We start from the raw sequence: 20,618 nt of genomic DNA on the forward strand, positions 1-20,618 counted from the left end.
TACTTCTTTTTAGAATTTATGATAAAGCATTATGTGGTTTTTAGATTGTATTTGAGTAGAAATTATTTTATCTACTGATCCCATAATGAGTCCGTTCTTATACTCACTCATGGAGTGGAAACAAAGATGAAACATTTCAAAACTGGGGCACAATAATTATTGCAAGGCCTGGCTGAATTCTGAAATAATGAGGTTAGAGGAACCTGTTCATCCACTTGTCCTTTTCAGACTTACCTTGACAATGCTTTTAGACAATTGATCATTTCTCCCTGTAAGATACAAGTTGCTGCTTCATATTTCTGTTAGTTCAGCATCAGGCTTTCAGTGTTGTCCCAGCATTTAAACGTACATTTTTTACCTTTTCTATTTGAATTTTGATTGATCCACACAGCTGTATTTTTATATTTCAGTTATAATTTGTTAAATTTCTCATCAACTAGTTTGAGTCCTGTTGTATTCAGGACTGTATGCAATGGTTTTCTAATTCCAATTTAGAAAGCTGAATCCATGCCTTCAACCATAATCATGATTGCAAGCCCCTACCTTCTAGTTTTCTTTCAGGTTCCTAGTATTCAGAAGCAAATCATCACAGAGTAAAGAAAACCTTTGAGATAGAAACTGTGACAGAAACGGAGTCCATTTCTACTTCAAAATTAATACCTACCTTAAAAATATTACTTGTGATAGAAACAGTAAATAGAAGCACGTATGCATACAGTATATATACAAATATATATGCATATAATAAAACTGTGTGTATACAATACACACACATTGTATTATTTCATGTTTGAAGATGATGCTCTCCGAAGGCATCTATGTGTGTCACCAAAAAGTATCCAAGCATAACGAAAAGTCATTTCTCAACTGAAAATGCGAAAGACATGTTTTTAGCTATGAACCAGTTTCTGTTTGGTAGCTCTGTGTCTCCATTTGGCCTGCATCTACCTTTAAAATTTAACCACCCTTGTCTTGGGGTCAAAGTGACATGGTGGAAGATCACTGAACCTGGAATCAGAATATCAGGTTTTGTATTCCAATTCTGCCAGCCATATACACTCGAGCTCAATCTCTTAAATTCTCTGAGTCTGATCATCTAGACTTCATTCAACATTTATTTCCAGAATGTAGCTCCCTCTGTCTGCCAGAACAGAGGAGGAGCTCAATTATTTATATTTTATCAATTCTAAGACATTGATTTCCCCCCCGCCTTTTAAAGCCTCTGAAATTGGGATACATTTGATAGGGTGTCATGATTTATATGGCAGTAATCTTTCTTTCTTGGTGGCATGTAAAATAATGGCACATCCTCAACGGTGTCCTAAATTTGAAGAAATACGGTGTGTTTATGAAATGAATTGATGGAGGCGGGCCTGGAGGGAGTGGGATGTCCCTAGTGCCTCCTGCTCAGCCTCGCTCCACTGCCCACAGTTCTCATCTAAACTCCTTTTTAAAGATATAAGGTTCAGCTCAGAAAGTGAGAAGTGACTTGCTGAAGACCTTGGAGCTAGTTAATGGTAGATCTGGCAGTAGAACTGAAGTATTTTGACTTCCAACCAATCCTCTTCCAGATCATAGCTACCTTCACCCTTACAGTCTTACTTTAGTAACACAGACTTCTAAGGACATTTGCAGATGATGATGGATAATCTCTTAAGCAACCAGAAACTCAAAGTCACTTTTTACTTTTTTTTTTTTTTTTTTTGAGACGGAGTCTCGCTCTGTCGCCCAGGCTGGGGTGCAGTGGCCGAATCTCAGCTCACTGCAAGCTCCGCCTCCTGGGTTTACGCCATTCTCCTGCCTCAGCCTCCCAAGTAGCTGGGACTACAGGCGCCCGCCACCTCGCCTGGGTAGTTTTTTTGTACTTTTTTAGTGGAGACGGGGTTTCACCGTGTTCGCCAGGATGGTCTCGATCTCCTGACGTCGTGATCCGCCCGTCTCGGCCTCCCAAAGTGCTGGGATTACAGGCTTGAGCCACCGCGCCCGGCCTCAAAGTCACTTTTTAATACCATCTTTTTATATTCCGATAACGTCTAAAGCTGCCCAAGTCCTACTTTTTTCTCATTCAAATTAAACAAAAAAGGTAAATAAAATCAATATTCTTCCCTTTTCCTTCTGTAATTATTCTCAATCCTGGCAAGAAAACCAAGTTAATTGGTATCTCAATGAAGCCACTTATCTTTGACTTTGTTATGGTATGATTCCATGAATCCCTTTATCTTGTTAAATAAATTAGCACAAATCCAATAAGTTTACTTATTAAAGTAAGCCCATAGTATAAAAAAAGTACTTTAAAAATGCCTTTCGATTGGGTTTTGTTCTGCACTTTGCTTTTAAAAATTAAAATAATAAAGCTATACAAATCTGATTTCATAACACATACAGAAGAGTATTTTTTCTCATTATTTTCATGGTTTATGAGTTCAATTCATCTGTTTGATCTAACGTAAGTCATCTATGGGACTTTCAGTGCTTATATTTTGTTGGAGACAGAATTTTGGAGTCATTCTCTCAGTTCAGCCAGGTAACCTAAAATATATGTGGGCCGCAGAGATGTTACCAATAATTACACAAAGATTTTTTAGTCCCCTAGTGCTTCACATTAAACAATTTTTTGTGCTTTCCTGACATACACAAATCCACCCCACCACTGGGAATTTGGAAACGTTTCCAGTAATGGTCACAACATCCTTTATATTACACTAAAAAAAAAAAAAAAAAAAAAAACCCAATAATATAAATGTCTATTGTTAATAGAATGATAGAAATTGAGGTAGAAACTGTTATTATTCTTTATGAGTTAGTACTTGACATTCTTGCGGAATTGAATGAAGATATTGCTATCAAGTAAATATATAAGTATTTCTGATTTCTTTTCTTGACAGTATTTACGTCAATCCCTGTGCGTAAGCTTCTCATGAATGTGGCAACGCATTTATCCAAACTCTTTTAGAATCTCTTTCTTATTCTTTCCTGTAAACTGGGCAGACTCTGGCCACTATGCAGAGGGGTTTTCTTTGAGCAACAGGTTATCAGATATTGATGAATTGCTCTGGCAGGTTTGGGAGGCTTGAGACAAGTGACTCTCTGATTACAAAGCTGGTACCTGACATCTGTCACTTTGAGGAGGAACTAATGGCATCCAAGAAAGCACAGCCGGCCGCTCTCGGTGGGCCCCCTTCCATCAGCAAGTTTGGTCTTGTTTATTACAACAAAGTTGGCAGTGAATCTGGATAATTTATGGATGACTTATATGCTCTCACTACTTTTTCTCTTTATGAAGAGCAGCTGTTTTCCTCATGGCATAAAATCCTGAAGTTTAACACTGAAGTTTCATGCTACAATGTTAAATAGTGAATGCTTTTGGAAGCACCTAACTCACCCTGTTTCAGGAAAAAGCAAAATGATCAGTATCTAACTTTTATAAATTTCTGGGACTGGAATCTGATCTTGAGTATCAAAAATTTCAAAATTACATTGATTAAATACCGTTAGTCCTGGTATTCAAGTCTGCCAAATTATCTTTTAACAAGTCTAGGAATGAAGAATATTCTCAATATATAAGTGATTTATAGAAAGCTATCAATTGGCAGGGAAGAAAATCATGTTTATACATGTGACATCAGCTCTATTTTGTGGCCTTGATACAGTCTAGATATTTTATAAACCACCTTGGGAAATACATTGACATTGTCCCCTACATACATACATTGCCACTGGGGGGAAATATGTTTGTATAGGCTACATAAAATTGTGGTAAATATCAGCTTGGGAAGTAGTAATATAGGTTCCATAACTACCCCACTTAATTATATTCAAATAGGCATAAAAATATGAAAATACAAATAGTAGGAAAGGGAAATAAAAAGGACTAACATATCATATTGGAACAGGTGAATACCTCTGAAATAGTCACCAAACATGACACAGTATTTTTTTCAAACGGGGTAGGGTACACGCAAAGAATTGCTGGAATAAGATATCTGAGGTCTTTTTCACACTAAAATGTAATTTTGTTTTCAGTGATAGCATGTGTAGCAATTGGGGAGACTTTCCATAGTGACCTGTGCTTCATGCTACTTTGATCCATACTTTCCATTCCCATGGAAGCATAGGTTGAGTCTTTACTACAAATGGTGACAGGGTCTCGGAGGAGAAACACATTAGGGAGAGAATAAGGGGAGAAAAAGGGCAAAGTTAAGAGAGAAAGTCACAGGCTCTTTCTCAGTGGTGATTAGCTTAAAGCCCACAGCTTAGACTGTTGGCAGCCAGGTAGCTGTTTCCCTGGTAACAACTGGAGCAGCAGAGTTATCGAAATGTGATGTTACAAAAGCAAAAAGTAAAATTCACTATTTTGCTTGTAGAGCAAAAGATCCAGTGCATTCACTATTTTTTTTTTTCCTGGAAAAGTTAGGTTTAATGGGGTGGGGCATTGACTATCCTTGATTTTGAAAAAATAAAAAATTGGGTTATAAAGCTGTTAGTGGAAATTTCTTTTCCTTTTCTTTTTTTTTTTTGGGGGGGAGACAAAGTTTCATTTTCTCTCAGGCTGGAGTGCAATGGCATGATCTCAGCTCACTGCAACCTCTGCCTCCTGCGTTCAAGCTATTCTCCTGTCTCAGCCTCCTGAGTAGCTGGGATTACAGGTGCCTGCCACCACGCATGGCTAATTTTTGTATTTTTAGTAGAGATGAGGTTTTGCCATTTTGGCCTGGCTGGTCTCGAACTCCTGACCTCAGGTGATCCGTTGGCCTCGGCCTCCCAAACAGCTGGGATTACAGGTGTGAGCCACTGCGCCTGGCCTGTTAGTGGAGATTTCTTTTGTTCCTTTTTTTTTTTTTTTAAAAAAAAAAAAAAAAAGATACTAGGTTCATAGGCTTAACATTAATCATGAATTGTTAAAACTGGAAACCAGGATATCCAGATTACACCAAAGTACATGTCACAAAATTAAACCAAACCAAGGTCCACAGGGCTTTACATCTTTTTTTTCAATTTTAATTTTTTTACTTTTCTGTTACACTTTAAGTTCTGGGATACGTGTGCACAGCGTGCAGGTTTGTTACATAGGTATACATGTGCCATGGTGGTTTGCTGCACTCATCAACCTGTCATCTACATTAGGTATTTCTCCTAAAGCTATCCCTCCCCTAGCCCCCCATCCCCCGACAGGCCCAGTTGTGTGATGTTCCCAGGGGACTTTAAATCTTTCAGAATCCTTTTGAGTTAATGCGCAAATAGATTGTGCTGGTTTATTTTTCTACCTTGTGGAATGCCTTGGCCTCTGGGGATATCACTGAGGTATCAAAGAATACCAATTGAGAGAGAGGTGTAGAGGATCTCAGATACATGAGTTTATTATGAATGTTTAAATGGCTTTTTGGAAAACAAGGATGACAAATATTGACCCAGACTGCCAGTAAGTGTTAAGGATGGGAAGGCTGTAGCTAAAGGCGGAAGGTCTCCCTTAAGTTTCTGTGTTTTAAATTCTTAGGAATCAGGTATACTGTTTCTCTCAGGAACATAAATACTGATTGTGTTGTTCATTAGTGTTTAGTAAAAAAAAAAAAAAATTACGGATTTTTATGAGCTCAGTCTCTACACTGAACTCTAGTAGTTAAGCCATGGTTTTTCACCAGCTTGAAATGCTCATGCCTGCACAAATGTCAAAATCATGTACAATTATTCAGAGGATACCATAAATTTGATAATCTATTCTAAATTGGTTTAATCTAGAGATGTCAGCTGGATAACAATTATCAAGCGGAACTGTAATTAAACAAACCCTCACCATCCAAATTGTTTATTATATTGTGCCATTCTATGAACAAATAATCTAAGATGTTCTGGTTTATATAGGCATATTTCACATAGCAAGCATAGATAAATTCTTGATTTATGTAAATGATTAAAATGCCTAGTTCCATATATAGAGAGACTATAATGACATTTCGACATAATGCAGGGAATAATTTTTATTTGGGAGAATATCAGCATAACAAGCGCCTCACACTTTTTCTTCTTACAGTACATGAAGATGATGGGTGTGAACTCCTGCAGCCATTTTTTTGCCTGGCTTATAGAGAGTGTCGGATTTTTACTCGTTACCATCGTGATCCTCATCATTATACTCAAGCTTGGCAATATTCTTCCTAAAACAAATGGGTTCATTTTGTTCCTGTATTTTTCGGACTACAGCTTCTCAGTTATTGCCATGAGCTATCTTATCAGTGTCTTCTTCAACAACACCAACATCGCAGCTCTGATTGGAAGCCTAATCTACATCATTGCCTTCTTTCCATTTATTGTTCTGGTTACAGTAGAGAATGAGTTGAGCTATGTAGTCAAAGTGTTCATGGTAAGTCAACTGTTGGAATGGCAGAGTGGGAAATGACCGTTTTTTGTTTGTTTGTTTATTTTTGGATTCTCAAACTGGAAGTTCACTTATCTAAATTCGAAATTCAGTGAAAGCAAAGTAAGCTCAATGTCCTAATGATAGCTTTTCCTACATCATTGTATACCATACAAGACAATGAAGAGCTTACAAAACCATGATATGTGATACTGTTAAGAAATAGTTCCTAAAGAAAGAACAGTTAAACTGTCATACATCATGTTTTAGAGGTCGTCAAGAATTCTGACTTCTCTCTGGTCCAGTTCCTGAAACATCTTGGAGCCTCTGGTATTGGAATTATTCTCATATGTGAACAATTCTCGTGGTTCTCATGACATACAATATAGCTTAAATGTGTAAAGACAAATGCACCGACAGCATATAATCAACCTTAAATTCTTTTCTGCCTTTTCAATTCAGAAGCACTACATTAATTTAAGAGTTTTAATTAAAGCATTAAGATTACTGACTGAAATTTAGAAAGCAGAAGCAAATTTTATCATATTAAAACTTGGCTATTTATGGAAATAAAAAGTAATGAATAACTTTATCTAGCATTGAACAACTTTGGGTTCAAACAATATTTAAATTTCTAATTTGTTGCAATGATCAGTATTCAATCAGCTGATATTTTAGTATATTTTTATTCATAACACTTCTATACCTGAAATAAATGTATGGAGTGAAAACACCTTCTGGCCCTTAATGTTTTCAGTAAATTTTAGTCTTAATACTGAATTACTCCATAATTACCTATTTTATTACTTGTCAAGCAACATTTAATGAGTTCAAATGTATATTTTGATTTTTTAACGAATGGTTACAAGTTGTAATTTTCCTGTTTTTGTTTTCTGCTGTTCCCTCTGCTCTTCCTTCACAGTTGTAGTGCAGTTGGTAAGGGACTGCTGTATTTTTAAATTTGCTTAGAGAATGAGCATCAATTTTATCTATACAAATGTCCAAACTTTTAAGTATTTTAGGATCCCTCTGGGTGAAATACATGAAATCTACAAGAACTATCATTGCTGTTTCCTTTCTTCACAGAGCCTGCTGTCCCCAACAGCATTCAGTTATGCAAGCCAATACATTGCACGATATGAAGAACAGGGCATTGGTGGGTCCCCTTTCTTTAAAACTGGATTTTATCTTTCACAACTGTGCTGTGTGTCACAGAAGAATAAACACTCATGTTCACTTTTTAGGTCTTCAGTGGGAAAATATGTACAGCTCCCCGGTTCAGGATGACACCACCTCATTTGGCTGGCTGTGCTGTCTAATCCTAGCTGACTCTTTCATTTATTTCCTTATTGCTTGGTATGTCAGGAATGTCTTCCCAGGTATGAATATGCTTCCTACAGATATATGCTTTTTATGTGTAACTTCAACATAAATCAACTAATAATATGTTCTAATATTTTATTTGCACAAATTTTTTAAATTAAAATTTTTTTTTTTTTTTTTGAGATGGAGTCTCCCTCTGTTGCCCAGGCTGGAGTGCAGTGATGTGATCTAGGCTCACTGCAACCTCCACATCCTGGATTCAAGTGATTCTCCTGCCTCAGCCTCCCAAGTAGCTGGGATTATAGGCATGTGCCACTACGCCCAGCTAATTTTTGTATTTTTAATGGAGCTGGGGTTTCACCATGTTAGCCAGGCTGTTCTCGAGCTCCTGATCTTAAGTGATCTGCCCACCCTGGCCTCCCAAAGTGCTGGGATTACAGGCATGAGCCACCATGCCTGGCCTTTAATTTTTTTTTAATTAAAAAAAATCTTATTTGCCGTATATAATCTCCAAAAAGAAATACTCAAATCCCAAAGCTAACAAAAAATTTTCAGGATGAGATAATATACTGCTAAATTTCCTCTTAGATATTCCTTTAAAAGATGGAGTGAATTAAGAAGCTTAGAATAGTGTCAAATCAATCCAGTCTCTCTAAATAGGAGTGTGAGATGTTATAAGGGAAAAACCAAAACTCCTAATTCTAAGGAGAATTGACCAGATTCTAAAGGAAGAAGACAAGTTGGGTTACCCTTCTAGGTCTCAGTAATCCTTTCTAACATGCTTAGATAGTTTTCCATTTAGCCCTACTTATATTTATGTATTTTTTGATGTTATAAACGAATAAAAGAACATGATTTCATTTATGTAAGATCTTTGTGAAAGACAAATAGATAGAGACAGAAGGCAGATCAATAATTGCCTGGGATGTGGGGTGGGAGCAGGGATTATCTGCAAATGGGCATGAGACACATTTTTTTGAGTTATAGAAATGTTCTAATATTGAATTGCACAACTTCATACATTAACTAAAACTTATCTACCTGTACACTTATAATAGGAAGACAAGTAGGCCAACAGCATGCATTTTTATGAGAGAAATGATATGAAATTATATGACTAATAGTTTTAATTATGTTTTTCTAAATGGTAAAATTATCCTTTCAGTCATGGATGAATATGTCTATACATGTCTGTTTAGACCCTGATGGGGATTAAATTGTGGCATTTTCTGGGCTGGAAACCCAGAATCTGGATCTGAACTAGTCTTATCACTGTAAAATCACAACTTGTAGCATTTATTTCATAGATAAATAGTGGCTTTTTCCATTACAATAAGTGTATAGTTAGATAAGTTTTAGTAAATGTAAATGAAGCTGCTTAAAAACGAATCAGCAAAAAAGTCATCTTTTTTTGCTTTACTTTGGAAACTGAGACCACCTTTTAGTTTTATATAGTGTCAAAAAATAAGGCCGGGCACGGTGGCTCACGCCTGTAATCCCAGCACTTTGCGAGGAGGGTGGATCACGAGGTAAGGAGCTCAAGACCAGCCTGGCCAAGATGGTGAAATCCTGTCTCTACTAACAAAACAAAACAAAACAAACAAACAAAAAAAAATTAGCTGGGTGTGGTGGCACGCATCTGTAGTCCCAGCTACTCCAGAGGCTGAGGCAGAGAACTGCGTAAACCTGGAGGGGTGTATGTTGCAGTGAGCCGAGATTGCGCCACTGCACTCCAGCCTGGTTGACAAAGTAAGACTCCGTCTCAAATAAATAAATAAATAAATAAATATATAAATAAATAAAACTACTTCCTAAACCATACATAGGATCTACTGTTTTGTTTCTGATGTTTAATGTTAACAGTCAACTAAAACTCACTTTTCCTGATACATTTTTATTCCAGGGACATATGGTATGGCAGCTCCCTGGTATTTTCCAATCCTTCCTTCTTATTGGAAGGAGCGATTTGGGTGTGCAGAGGTGAAGCCTGAGAAGAGCAATGGCCTCATGTTTACTAACATCATGATGCAGAACACCAACCCATCTGCCAGTAAGACAAGTCCGTCAACAGCATGCCTTGTTACGAGAGAAATGATAAGAAATTACATGACTAGTAGTTTCAATTATTTTTTTCTAAATGGCAAAATTATCATCCTTTTAGTCATGATGAAAATGTCTACACATGTGTCTTTGGACTCCTATGGGGATTAAATTGTGGCTTTTCTGGGCTCATTAGCTCAGTTGGTTAGCATATGGCGCTAATTAGGCCAAGATTGCAGATCCCTTTGTGGCCCAGTTAGACTCACATAGAGAAAAATTTTGTTTCTTGGCCACAATCCGCACCCCTAACTCCAGCCGTCTGTCACCAGTCATAAGGAGTAACCAGGTAACAAGCATCAGTAATTTAGCATAACCCATCCCAAATACTGGAAAAATAGTTCAAAGCTGATGTCTTCCTGATGCTAGGTGAGTCATGTCATCTTTATAAAGTGAGTACGGGCCACGTAAGTGGTCCTTTTGTGATGCCTGAAGCAGGTGTAGATAGTTATTAATGATCTGGACTCTATAAACGGCAGATCTGAACTAGTCTTATCACTCTAAAATCACAACTTTTAGGCATTTATTCCATAATTTGGTATCATCCTGCCCAACCAGGGGACCAAGCCTTAGACATATCTTTTGACTATTTGATATTTGTTGAATAAAGGAGAATTTGTAATTATAATACCATATTCTGGGACTGCTTTTTCCAACAAAGAAAGATGAAATAAACCTTGGTTCTCCACTCTTATTCATTCTGTAACCAAGTGAGGAGGCTGAAGACTATAATAAATCATTTGTTTCTGGATTTTGTATTTTACTTAGAGGGTTATACTTTTATAGTCTTCAATTTTTAATAAAGATAAAGTCTAACTCTAGCTGCATTACCTTACTTGTGAGTTTACAACTCTTCCCTTGATTTCTCTCCAGGTCCTGAATACATGTTTTCCTCCAACATCGAGCCTGAACCTAAAGATCTCACAGTTGGAGTTGCCCTGCATGGGGTCACAAAGATCTATGGCTCAAAAGTTGCTGTTGATAACCTCAATCTGAACTTTTATGAAGGGCATATTACTTCATTGCTGGGGCCCAATGGAGCTGGGAAAACTACTACCATGTATGCTAACATTTTGACACTTGTTGCCATAGAAGCATATTACAAAAAAATACAGGTTTTTAAAAAATAAACTAACCTATGTTTATAAAAAACAAAATTATTACATTTCCCAGATGGAAGAAGATGGCTCAACTTATATGCTATAGAATGGAGTCAAAATCAAATAAATATTCTTGGCACCTCTTAGACAATAGGAAATTCTACAACATTGAGTTCATATTCTTAGGTAGAGACTATTGGTTGGGGCTCATTAGTAACTATCTCTTTTTTTTTTTTTTTTTTTTTTGAGACGGAGTCTCGCTCTGTCACCCAGGCTGGAGTACAGTGGCGCGATCTTGGCTCTCTGCAAGCTCTGCCTCCCAGGTTCACGCCATTCTCCTGCTCAGCCTCCCGAGTAGCTGGGACTGCAGGTGCCTGCCACCATGCCCGGCTAATTTTTTGTATTTTTAGTAGAGACAGGGTTTCACTGTGTCAGCCAGGATGGTCTTGATCTCCTGACCTCGTGATCTGCCCATCTTGGCCTCCCAAAATGCAGTAACTGATCTCTTAAAGGGAGTATCTGCTTTCTGGTTCATCCCTGGTCTCTACCAAGCTCCACTGCTTCATACACCCACCCTGTTTCATTTATTTGCGTTTCTAGCCTGGTGTATATATAAGTATGAAATTGCACATCCTGATATAGACACATTTAGCCTCAGCTGCTCCTTCACAGGAAACCTTTGCCTTGACTCATAAAGAAACAAAGGAACCACCAGCTATCAGAGAGAAATCAAAAAGGCCAGGAGCAGAACCTAAACTGTTCTTTCTCACTCCTCACCTATGTAGCATTTTCCTGTGTCAGAATGGAGAAGAGATTCAACTGTTTTTAAAGTGACATTCTTTTGAATTGTTTTTTATGTGATTTGCTCCAATGCTCCACATTCACTTAGTTGCTGAGTCAGCTCTAAGATGCTGTTGGTGCTCTAGCCCTTGTTTGAGGAAAAGGATCAGTTGCTGCATATCCTACTTAGTATCATCATGAATCAGCTCAGTGACTGTGAAAACACTGGAATTAATTTTTTTTTTTTTTTGTAAATAAAAGGGGACAAAGGAAGGTCATGAAATGAGTGAGCATATAGCCTCTGCTATTTGCATGGCCTGTTTAAAGTCAAAGTTGGCTTTCTAGGGAGAATACAATGACAAAAAGGCCATTTTTTTTTAACTTTTATTTTAAGTTCAGGGGCACAAGTGCAGGTTTGTTACACAGGTAAACTTATATAATGAGGGTTTATTTTACATATTATTTGATCACTCAGGTATTAAGCCTAGTACCCATTACTTATTTTTCCTGATCCTCTCCTTCCTTCCACCCTGCACCCTCTGAAAGCCCCACTGTGTGGTGTTACCTTCTATGTGTCCATGTAGTCTCATCATTTAGTTCCCACTTATACGTAAGAACATATTTGTATTTGGTTTTCTGTTCCTGTGTTAATTTGCTAAAGATAATGGCCTCCAGCTCCATTCGTGTATCTAATAGGCAATAAGAGGCTAATGAAGAAAAGGAACAGAGAAGGCTCTTGAAGAGGCTATAATTTTAGCTGAGAATGCCCCCATTTTATTGTTCTAAATAGAAATCTTTAATATAAAGTATGTTATTTGTATTTCAATGTTCATATGGGAAAACTGCATATTCCGTTGTTCATAATTTAATCCAGAAGTCTGCAATGCAAGGCACTGATTAGGTCACTGAGACAAAGTACTTAGAAAACAGGACCTTTCTCTGACCTCATGGAGCTCACATTGTAGTGGAGGAGATGGGTATTAAATAATTGCCCAGTTTACTAACTATCTGAAAGATGATGGGGAATTATCCAGGTGAGAATATTCTAATCACAGTGTAGAGAAAAGGACTGGAGATGAACTAAGAGCATGTGGGAAGTAGAGTTAGGAGCTTAGAGTGATGGGTTAGGCAGGTGGTGATGATGATGGTCCCGTGAGGATAGCTGTGAAAACGGTGAGATGGGCATGTAGTTAGGAGATTAAAATAGGAGGAGAGTGCAAAAATGACTTACGGATTCCAGTCTCATGCAACCAGTATATGAATTTATCACATGGTGAAAGAGGCAAGATCAATGAGGGTGTGGCTTTTAGGGTAAAGATCATGAGCTCAGTTTTAAACATACTGAGTTGAAGGACCCTGTAAGAAATCTCACAGAGAAGTGGTATTGTCTGATAGATATATAGAGCAATCCTGGAGCTGAATAATGAGGTCTGGGCTACAGATGTAAATTTGAGACATGCCAACCTGTAGATGCTAAGGGATGTCAGGAAAGTGCATGGGTTTGCTCAAGGAGTGAGAATGTACTTGGAATTTAAAAGCCCAGTTGTGGCCAGGCGCAGTAATCCCAGCACTTTGGGAGGCCAAGGCGGGCGGGGCACAAAGTCAGGAGATCCAGGCCATCCTGGCTAACACAGTGAAACCTCGTCTCTACTAAAAATACAAAAAATTAGCCGGGCGTGGTGGTACACGCCTGTAGTCCCAGCTACTTGGGAGGCTGAGGCCGGAGAATGGTGTGAACCCAGGAGGCTGAGGTTGCAGTGAGCTGAGATCGCTTGATCGTTTTTGTCATTGTTACCACTACCACCACCACCATTATGTAGCATTTATGTGATACTCTGAATTATTAAAAACTTAAAAGTAATTTTTCTTATTCCCATTAAATACCATTTTTATTTCATAGTTTGCCCTTGCCTGAGAAAATACACTATATTTTTTCTTTCTAACAACTGAGATATAGTTAGTCCTAATATCTAGCTTCAATGCTTGGCTTATACCTAATTGATCATTTCTTCATTTCCAGTTCCATGTTAACCGGGCTGTTTGGGGCCTCAGCAGGCACCATTTTTGTATATGGAAAAGATATCAAAACAGACCTACACACGGTACGGAAGAACATGGGAGTCTGCATGCAGCATGACGTCTTGTTCAGTTACCTCACTACTAAGGAGCACCTTCTCCTATATGGTTCCATCAAAGTTCCTCACTGGACTAAAAAGCAGCTCCATGAGGAAGTAAAAAGGCAAGTTAAGACAGGAATGAGAACCTAAGTTGCTAACTCCTCTCAAAGACCCATAGCTTGGTTGGTAAAGCTCTGGAAATGATACTGATAGGAAATGTTTTCTCACAAAATAATTACTTTTTAGTTTTTCTGCTTCTTTAATATTGAAAACATTTAAAGTCATTATCCTTACCGGCCAATGACTACACTGAAATTGTTTAACTCTCTTCATCTCTGGCTCCCATATTGCCCCGAATCCTTTGCTTCTAATCTCCATGGCTACTACACTGGTCCAAGCCTCCTAAGTGGATTCTTGGATTTCACTCATCTCTTGTGAAATCTGTTCTTCAAAGAGCAGCCAGGGTGATCTTTTTCAACTGCAGATCAGACTATGTCACTCCTGGATTTAAATCGTCCAATGGCTTCCTTCCACGCTCAGTATAATACTCAATAACATCCCTATCAAGGCTTACGAGCCTTATCAAGCCTTACAAGCCTTATCAAGCCTTATCAAGGCTTACGAGGTCCTAAGTGACTTGCCTCCATCCTCACTTCTGATTTCATGTCCTTCCACTCACCTCCACGTTCACTCTGCTCTAGGCACACTGGCCTAGCTACACACGTGACTATCCTAGGCCTGCTCCAGCCTCAGGGCTTTTTACTTTCTCTTCCCTCTACTTACAGCATCCCCCACCCAGGTGGTCATTTGACTTATTCTTGGTCAAATGACCACTTTCCTGGTCTCTGCCGAAACGTCACCGTTTCTGAGATGACTGCCGTATATAAAACTGATGCCTAAAATAGCATGTCCCAGCCACTCCTTATCTTATATTCTCTGTTTTATTTTTTTAGTTGCACTTATCACCACCAAAACTTACTTGAGAATATATTTATTGACTGGATTTCCCTATATCCCTCCCAATACACACACTTACTAGAATATAATCTCCTTATGAGTAGAAATTTTATGTGTTCACTGCTTTTCCCAAGTTTGTAAAACACAGCCTGGCACAAAATAGGCAGGCACTCTCTAGATATTTGTCAAAGGAATGAATTATGTATTCCTTTGTTTTTTTTTTCTGAGTATTAATTTTGTACCTCCAATCAGGTGATAAATAATAGAAAACTATATCATGAGTCCTCAAGAGTTTATTGTACCTTACTGAGCACATAATAGTTACTTAGTGAATACATATTGATTAGGGTTATTGTATGTTTCCAGTACTCAAATAATATATCTGTAAAAAATAACCATCATACATTATTTTTGAAGGACTTTAAAAGATACTGGACTATATAGCCATCGTCATAAGAGAGTTGGAACGCTGTCAGGAGGAATGAAGAGGAAGTTATCTATATCCATAGCTCTCATTGGTGGATCAAGGGTAGTAATTTTGGATGAACCATCTACTGGAGTTGACCCATGTTCTCGCCGAAGTATATGGGACGTTATATCCAAGAACAAAACAGGTATGAGTAGTTTCTCAGAACTTCTCCACCCAGCAGTCATACTTCTGCCCTCTGGCATATACAAAAGCAAACTGAGGCTGGGTGCAGTGGCTCACGCCTGTAATCCCAGCACTTTGGGAGGCCAAGACAGGAGGATTGCTTTGAGACCAGCCTGGGTAACACAGTGAGACCCTGTCTGTACAAATAATAATAATAATGATAATAATAATAATAATAAAACAGCTGGCTGTGGTGGCTGGCATGTGGAGTCCTAGCCAGTCAGGAGGCTGAGGTTGGAGAATCACTACTTGAACCCAGCAGGTCAAGGCTGCAGTAAGCTATGATCAAGTCACTGCATTCCAGCCTGGATGACAGAGTGAGATACTGTCTCAAAACAAACAAACAAAAAACAGCAAATTGACGACTTTTCTGTTTATGGTATCTTTTAAAAAAATTTTAAATTAATTTGTATAGATACATAATGCTTGTACATATTCATCAGGTATAATATCTTTTAAAAGTCTAAGATTGGCTCTTTCTTTTCCGAAGATTTTTCCTCCAGATAACTTTCTGGGTCAATTGGTTAGTATCTATGTACTGCCCGCTGTGGGTTGAGCATTTGAGCATTTAACTGGCCTTTTTGAGAGCATGTAAATCCAACAGAAGTTTCAAAGTTTAATGCTTAGAGGAGCTAAGAATCTAATTAGAGATAGCAAACATACACAAATGAAAATAAACTGAAAACAGACTAAATAAGTGCTAACAGGATGTGAAGTAATGGAGTAATCAGAGTGGAGTGGAATAATCAGAGAGGAATATTCAAAAAGTCTTAAATTACTGCTTTTTCATAACAAAGAAAAGGGAAAAGAGGGAGAGAAACAATGCAAAATGAACCCACGGGAGCAAAATTCTAATAGACTGTGAAGAATTGCCAATGCCCACATGACAAATGGTGAACATTTAGTCATTCAGCATAATAAAGGATTATTTGCTGTTAATCTGTATTAAAAAATGCCTCCAAATACTTAAGAACACCCTTCTGAATTTTTTTTTTTTTGAGATGGACTGTCATCTGTTGCCCAGGCTGGAGTGCAGTGGTATGATCTCAGCTCACTGCAACCTCCACCTCCTGGGTTCAAGAGATTCTCCTGCCTCAGCCTCCCAAGTAGCCGGGATTATAGGTGTCTGCCACCACACCTGGCTAATTGTAGATGGGGTTTCACCATGTTGGCCAGGCTGGTTTCGAACTCCTGACCTCAAATGATCTGCCCGCCTCAACCTCCCAGAGTGCTGGGATTAGAGGCATGACCCAGTGAGCCTGGCCCTGAATTCTTCTTGCATCATTTTGGAAGCTCTTTGAGGTCAGTCAGTTTTTCAGTTAGCTCATAAAATGTGACTCTTCTCCTCAGATGTCACAGGATTTACTCTGGCCAACTCTATGTATCTTGGGAACTGTACTTTCATGTTTCATTCTTTGTTGTTCTTGTCTGTGTTTTCAAGCCAGAACAATCATTCTGTCGACGCACCACCTGGATGAGGCTGAAGTGCTGAGTGACCGCATCGCATTCCTGGAGCAGGGTGGGCTTCGATGCTGTGGGTCCCCATTTTACCTCAAGGAAGCCTTTGGCGATGGGTATCACCTGACGCTCACCAAGAAGAAGGTGGGAATGGGAGAAAATATACCTTATTATGGCGTCATAAATTAAGTTTTATATGAAATAGAAGCAGAGTCTCTCCAACTTTATTCATTGCTAAAATTCATTAGTATACTAGCTTAGTGCTTCTCAAATTTGAGTGAGCATCAAAATCCTGGAGGTCTTGGCTAAAACCCAGAGTTCTGGCCCCACCCCAAGAGTGTTTGATCCTGTAGGTCTGGGATGGGAGTCCAGAATGTACTATATTTCTATTGAGTTCCCAGGTGACGCTGATGTCGCTGGTCTGGGGACTGCACGTTGAGAACCAATGTGCTAGATAAAAAAATGATTGACATCTTAAGGTTACTGATGGAGAATCAGTCTTTTAGTTCTCCTAACATTTTAACCTAGAAAGCCAAAAATTCAATTTTCTGCTTTATCAAAAGCAAATAAAAAGAATATGAAGTCCTGGGTTCACTTTCTGATTAGCACTCAAGTGGCAGTGCAGGGACTGTAACTTACACAGGTCAACGGTACCTTTACATCTTTTGGAGAACAAAAATGCTCACCACCTAACAGAACATATGATTTAAAAATACTGTGCAAGATGTATATGCTATTAGGAAGTTTTCAACTACCTCCATTTATTTTATATCTAATCCTCCTGATGTGACTTAAAAGATATAATAAAATGTTATACTATTAATAGTTATACTGTTAATTATTATACTCATTAATTCAGAAATTTATGTATTAGGTACATTATGCCTTATGATATCCAAGCACTGTCCTAGGCACTGGTGACACAGCGGTGAACTGGCACTATGAAAAATCTCTGGCCTCTTAGAGTTTATATTCTGATGGAGTGTGAGGAATTCAGATGATACAATCAATAAGTAAATTATTTCATATATTAGCAATTAGTACATCACGTAGTATCTTTATTTCTATGCTATGGATAGAAATAAAGCAGGGAATGCTGAGTGGGGCAATATTTAAGTAGGGTAATAAGAGAAGAGGTTCTTTGATAAAGTGACAGTTGAGCCGAGAGTTGGAGGTGGTGAGAGAATGGGACATATCGCTATCTGGAGGCACAGGACCACCAGTTGCAAGGACCCTGAGGAGGGGATGTGCCTGAACCCGAAGCCCTCTAGCAACAGAAAAGAAGCCGTTGTTGCTAGAGTAGAGCAAATGAGAGGGAGGGGGTTAGAGAAGGGACAGGGTGACATGAAAGAATGGGGCCAGCAGAATAGGGACCCAAGTGGCAAAGGGGTCTCTAGAGCAGTGATGTATGGTCTGACTCACGTGTGGAGTGGCCTAAAGGAGCTCATCACCTCACCTTCTGATTAGGGCCCTGGGGCACTATAGTGTAAAGAGAGGAGAGTGTTTTAATTCCTACTTTTCTCTCTTAGAGTCCAAATTTAAATGCAAATGCAGTATGTGACACCATGGCCGTGACAGCAATGATCCAATCACATCTCCCCGAAGCCTATCTCAAGGAGGATATTGGGGGAGAGCTTGTTTATGTGCTGCCTCCGTTCAGCACCAAAGTCTCAGGGGCCTACCTGTCACTCCTACGAGCACTTGACAACGGCATGGGTGACCTCAACATCGGGTGCTACGGCATTTCAGATACCACCGTGGAGGAGGTATACCTCAACATTTGTTTTTTTTCTTCAAGCTGATATAACTTGCTGTTCCCTTTGAATAAATATGTGCCATTTTTTTCTAAAAAAATATTTTAAAATAAATATTTCACAAAATTAGAAAAGCTTAACATTTTTTCAATACTATTCTTATGTAAGACTGAGAATACAATGTTGCCCCAGCTAGACAGCATGTATCTTTTACATACAGAAATATTCACTTGAAGTCAGATGGGAAAAATGTGTCTCAATAAATGTGATAAAAGTTCAAAATCAAGGGTAAGCTTAGAAATGAGAAAAGATATGCACTTTTCATGTTAATGAAGTGATCTGGCTTCTCTTTCTAGGTCTTTCTGAACTTGACCAAAGAGTCACAAAAAAGTAGTGCTATGAGTCTTGAGCACTTAACGCAAAAGAAAATTGGGAATTCCAGTGCCAATGGCATCTCAACTCCTGATGATTTATCTGTGAGCAGCAGCAATTTCACAGACAGAGATGGTATGAATCTAATGTGGATATTTTGTTTAATTCCAATAGATGACATAAATGAGAAAAATCAGAGACAGACTTTGATTTTTAAAAATTCAACTCTGAAGTTTCATTCTAAATTCAAAAAAAAAAACCACTAAGGAAATTTAAGCCTCCTTTTTTAAGATATAAAATATTCATTAAACCAAATTGAATCCTCTATTTCAAAAGTACTTTGAAGAATGTGAAAGAACTCCCTTGATAGTGTGGTGATGAGTATTCCACCTACCCACCAGAAATTGTTTTCAAGATGTAACTTCTACAATTTCAATTCATGCTCAGCAAGTTAAAATTCTTCTTGTAATTGGGGCTAACAATGGACAAGATTACCATGTAAAGTAGTTCACTCCTTGTTATTAGACATGTTGAAGTAGAGACAATAGTCATAAAAAAAAAGTAAAAAAAAAAAAAAAAAAAAAAAGGAGTTGCCACTCTTTATGGTACCCTCAATGGAAAACATGTCTAACCTACCTGAATCTGAGTCTTTCAGGTGCTAAGAAACTGCTTTTGGGGAGAGTTTCTGAGTTAATTAATTTGGACTTGATGGCTACGAGTCTATAATAGTAGATTTCCTCTCCCAATCCTTAACATAGGATATACTTAAAAAATCATGTTGCTTGACACGACTTTGAGGGATTGGGCTCTTTTGAAAATAACTTTTATTGTCTCTTCTCTTTCTGACAGTTAATTTATACCTCTGGAAACACCATTTACTTAAGGAATCATAGAGTAAAATGATATATAAATCATGGAGTAGTCATTTCAACAGTTTTTGCTTACAGAAAAAAAATCTCTAGGAACAGAACTTTTAATTAAACATTTGCCTGGCTCTCAAAGTCAGGAAAGATAATCTCTGATGTTTGTATAATTCTGGAACTAGAGGCTAATTTGCCCTCTGTCATATTTCTCATTTCTTTTCTTTTACAATTGTGGCCTCCATGGCATTGAGGACTTTGATTAGAAAGTGGTCATCTGCTGCAGGAAGCAAAGGCTAAGTATGTGCCTCTGCATGTGTCTTATAATTTGAAACTATTCTTCAGTCCAAATGTTCCCTTCATTGACATTATCTTTTAGAAAGCACATTTATTCCATTTGATACACCTGTAAGTCATCCACATGTAATTTCTCAAGAAACAGAAAAGCATACTAATTAACTGAAAATATTCAGCTCCTTCTACAATTCCCTTTTGCAGAGATATGAGTTTGCATTTAAACTTGTTCACTCTGTTTAATTGGAATTCATTTTAAATTAAGCAGCTTTGTATTTTTTTCTTATCAGCTAAATGAAGATCATGATTTTTGTGCTCCATAATTTCTGATGGAAAACTTAAAATATACGCAGAGTTGATGAATACCATCATCTTATCACCTATGAAGGTGTGCATGGTGGCAGGCTTTCGGAGAGAATGCTATATTTGAACCTGGTTTTAGAGGGAGCCACTGAAATTATTAGCCATAGAGCTCTATTGAGGAAGCAATGGTTTATGGCCT

General features: G+C 38.1%; 1 protein-coding gene across 1 annotated transcript in view; it reads left to right on the forward strand.

Moving 5' to 3' along the window:
- ABCA12 (ATP binding cassette subfamily A member 12) overlaps positions 1 to 20,618 on the forward strand; it is a 308,829-nt gene that overhangs the window by 241,069 nt on the left and 47,142 nt on the right. Inside the window, exons 25-34 of the mRNA XM_050751315.1 lie at positions 6,029 to 6,358; positions 7,439 to 7,508; positions 7,597 to 7,731; positions 9,579 to 9,725; positions 10,646 to 10,832; positions 13,673 to 13,891; positions 15,144 to 15,340; positions 16,820 to 16,980; positions 18,366 to 18,602; positions 18,947 to 19,097. Of these exons, the coding sequence (XP_050607272.1) occupies positions 6,029 to 6,358; positions 7,439 to 7,508; positions 7,597 to 7,731; positions 9,579 to 9,725; positions 10,646 to 10,832; positions 13,673 to 13,891; positions 15,144 to 15,340; positions 16,820 to 16,980; positions 18,366 to 18,602; positions 18,947 to 19,097 (1,834 nt within the window). The remainder of the gene's footprint in view (positions 1 to 6,028; positions 6,359 to 7,438; positions 7,509 to 7,596; positions 7,732 to 9,578; positions 9,726 to 10,645; positions 10,833 to 13,672; positions 13,892 to 15,143; positions 15,341 to 16,819; positions 16,981 to 18,365; positions 18,603 to 18,946; positions 19,098 to 20,618) is intronic.

The sequence above is a fragment of the Macaca thibetana genome, chromosome 12, assembly GCF_024542745.1.
Source record: "Macaca thibetana thibetana isolate TM-01 chromosome 12, ASM2454274v1, whole genome shotgun sequence".
Classification (NCBI taxonomy): domain Eukaryota; kingdom Metazoa; phylum Chordata; class Mammalia; order Primates; family Cercopithecidae; genus Macaca; species Macaca thibetana.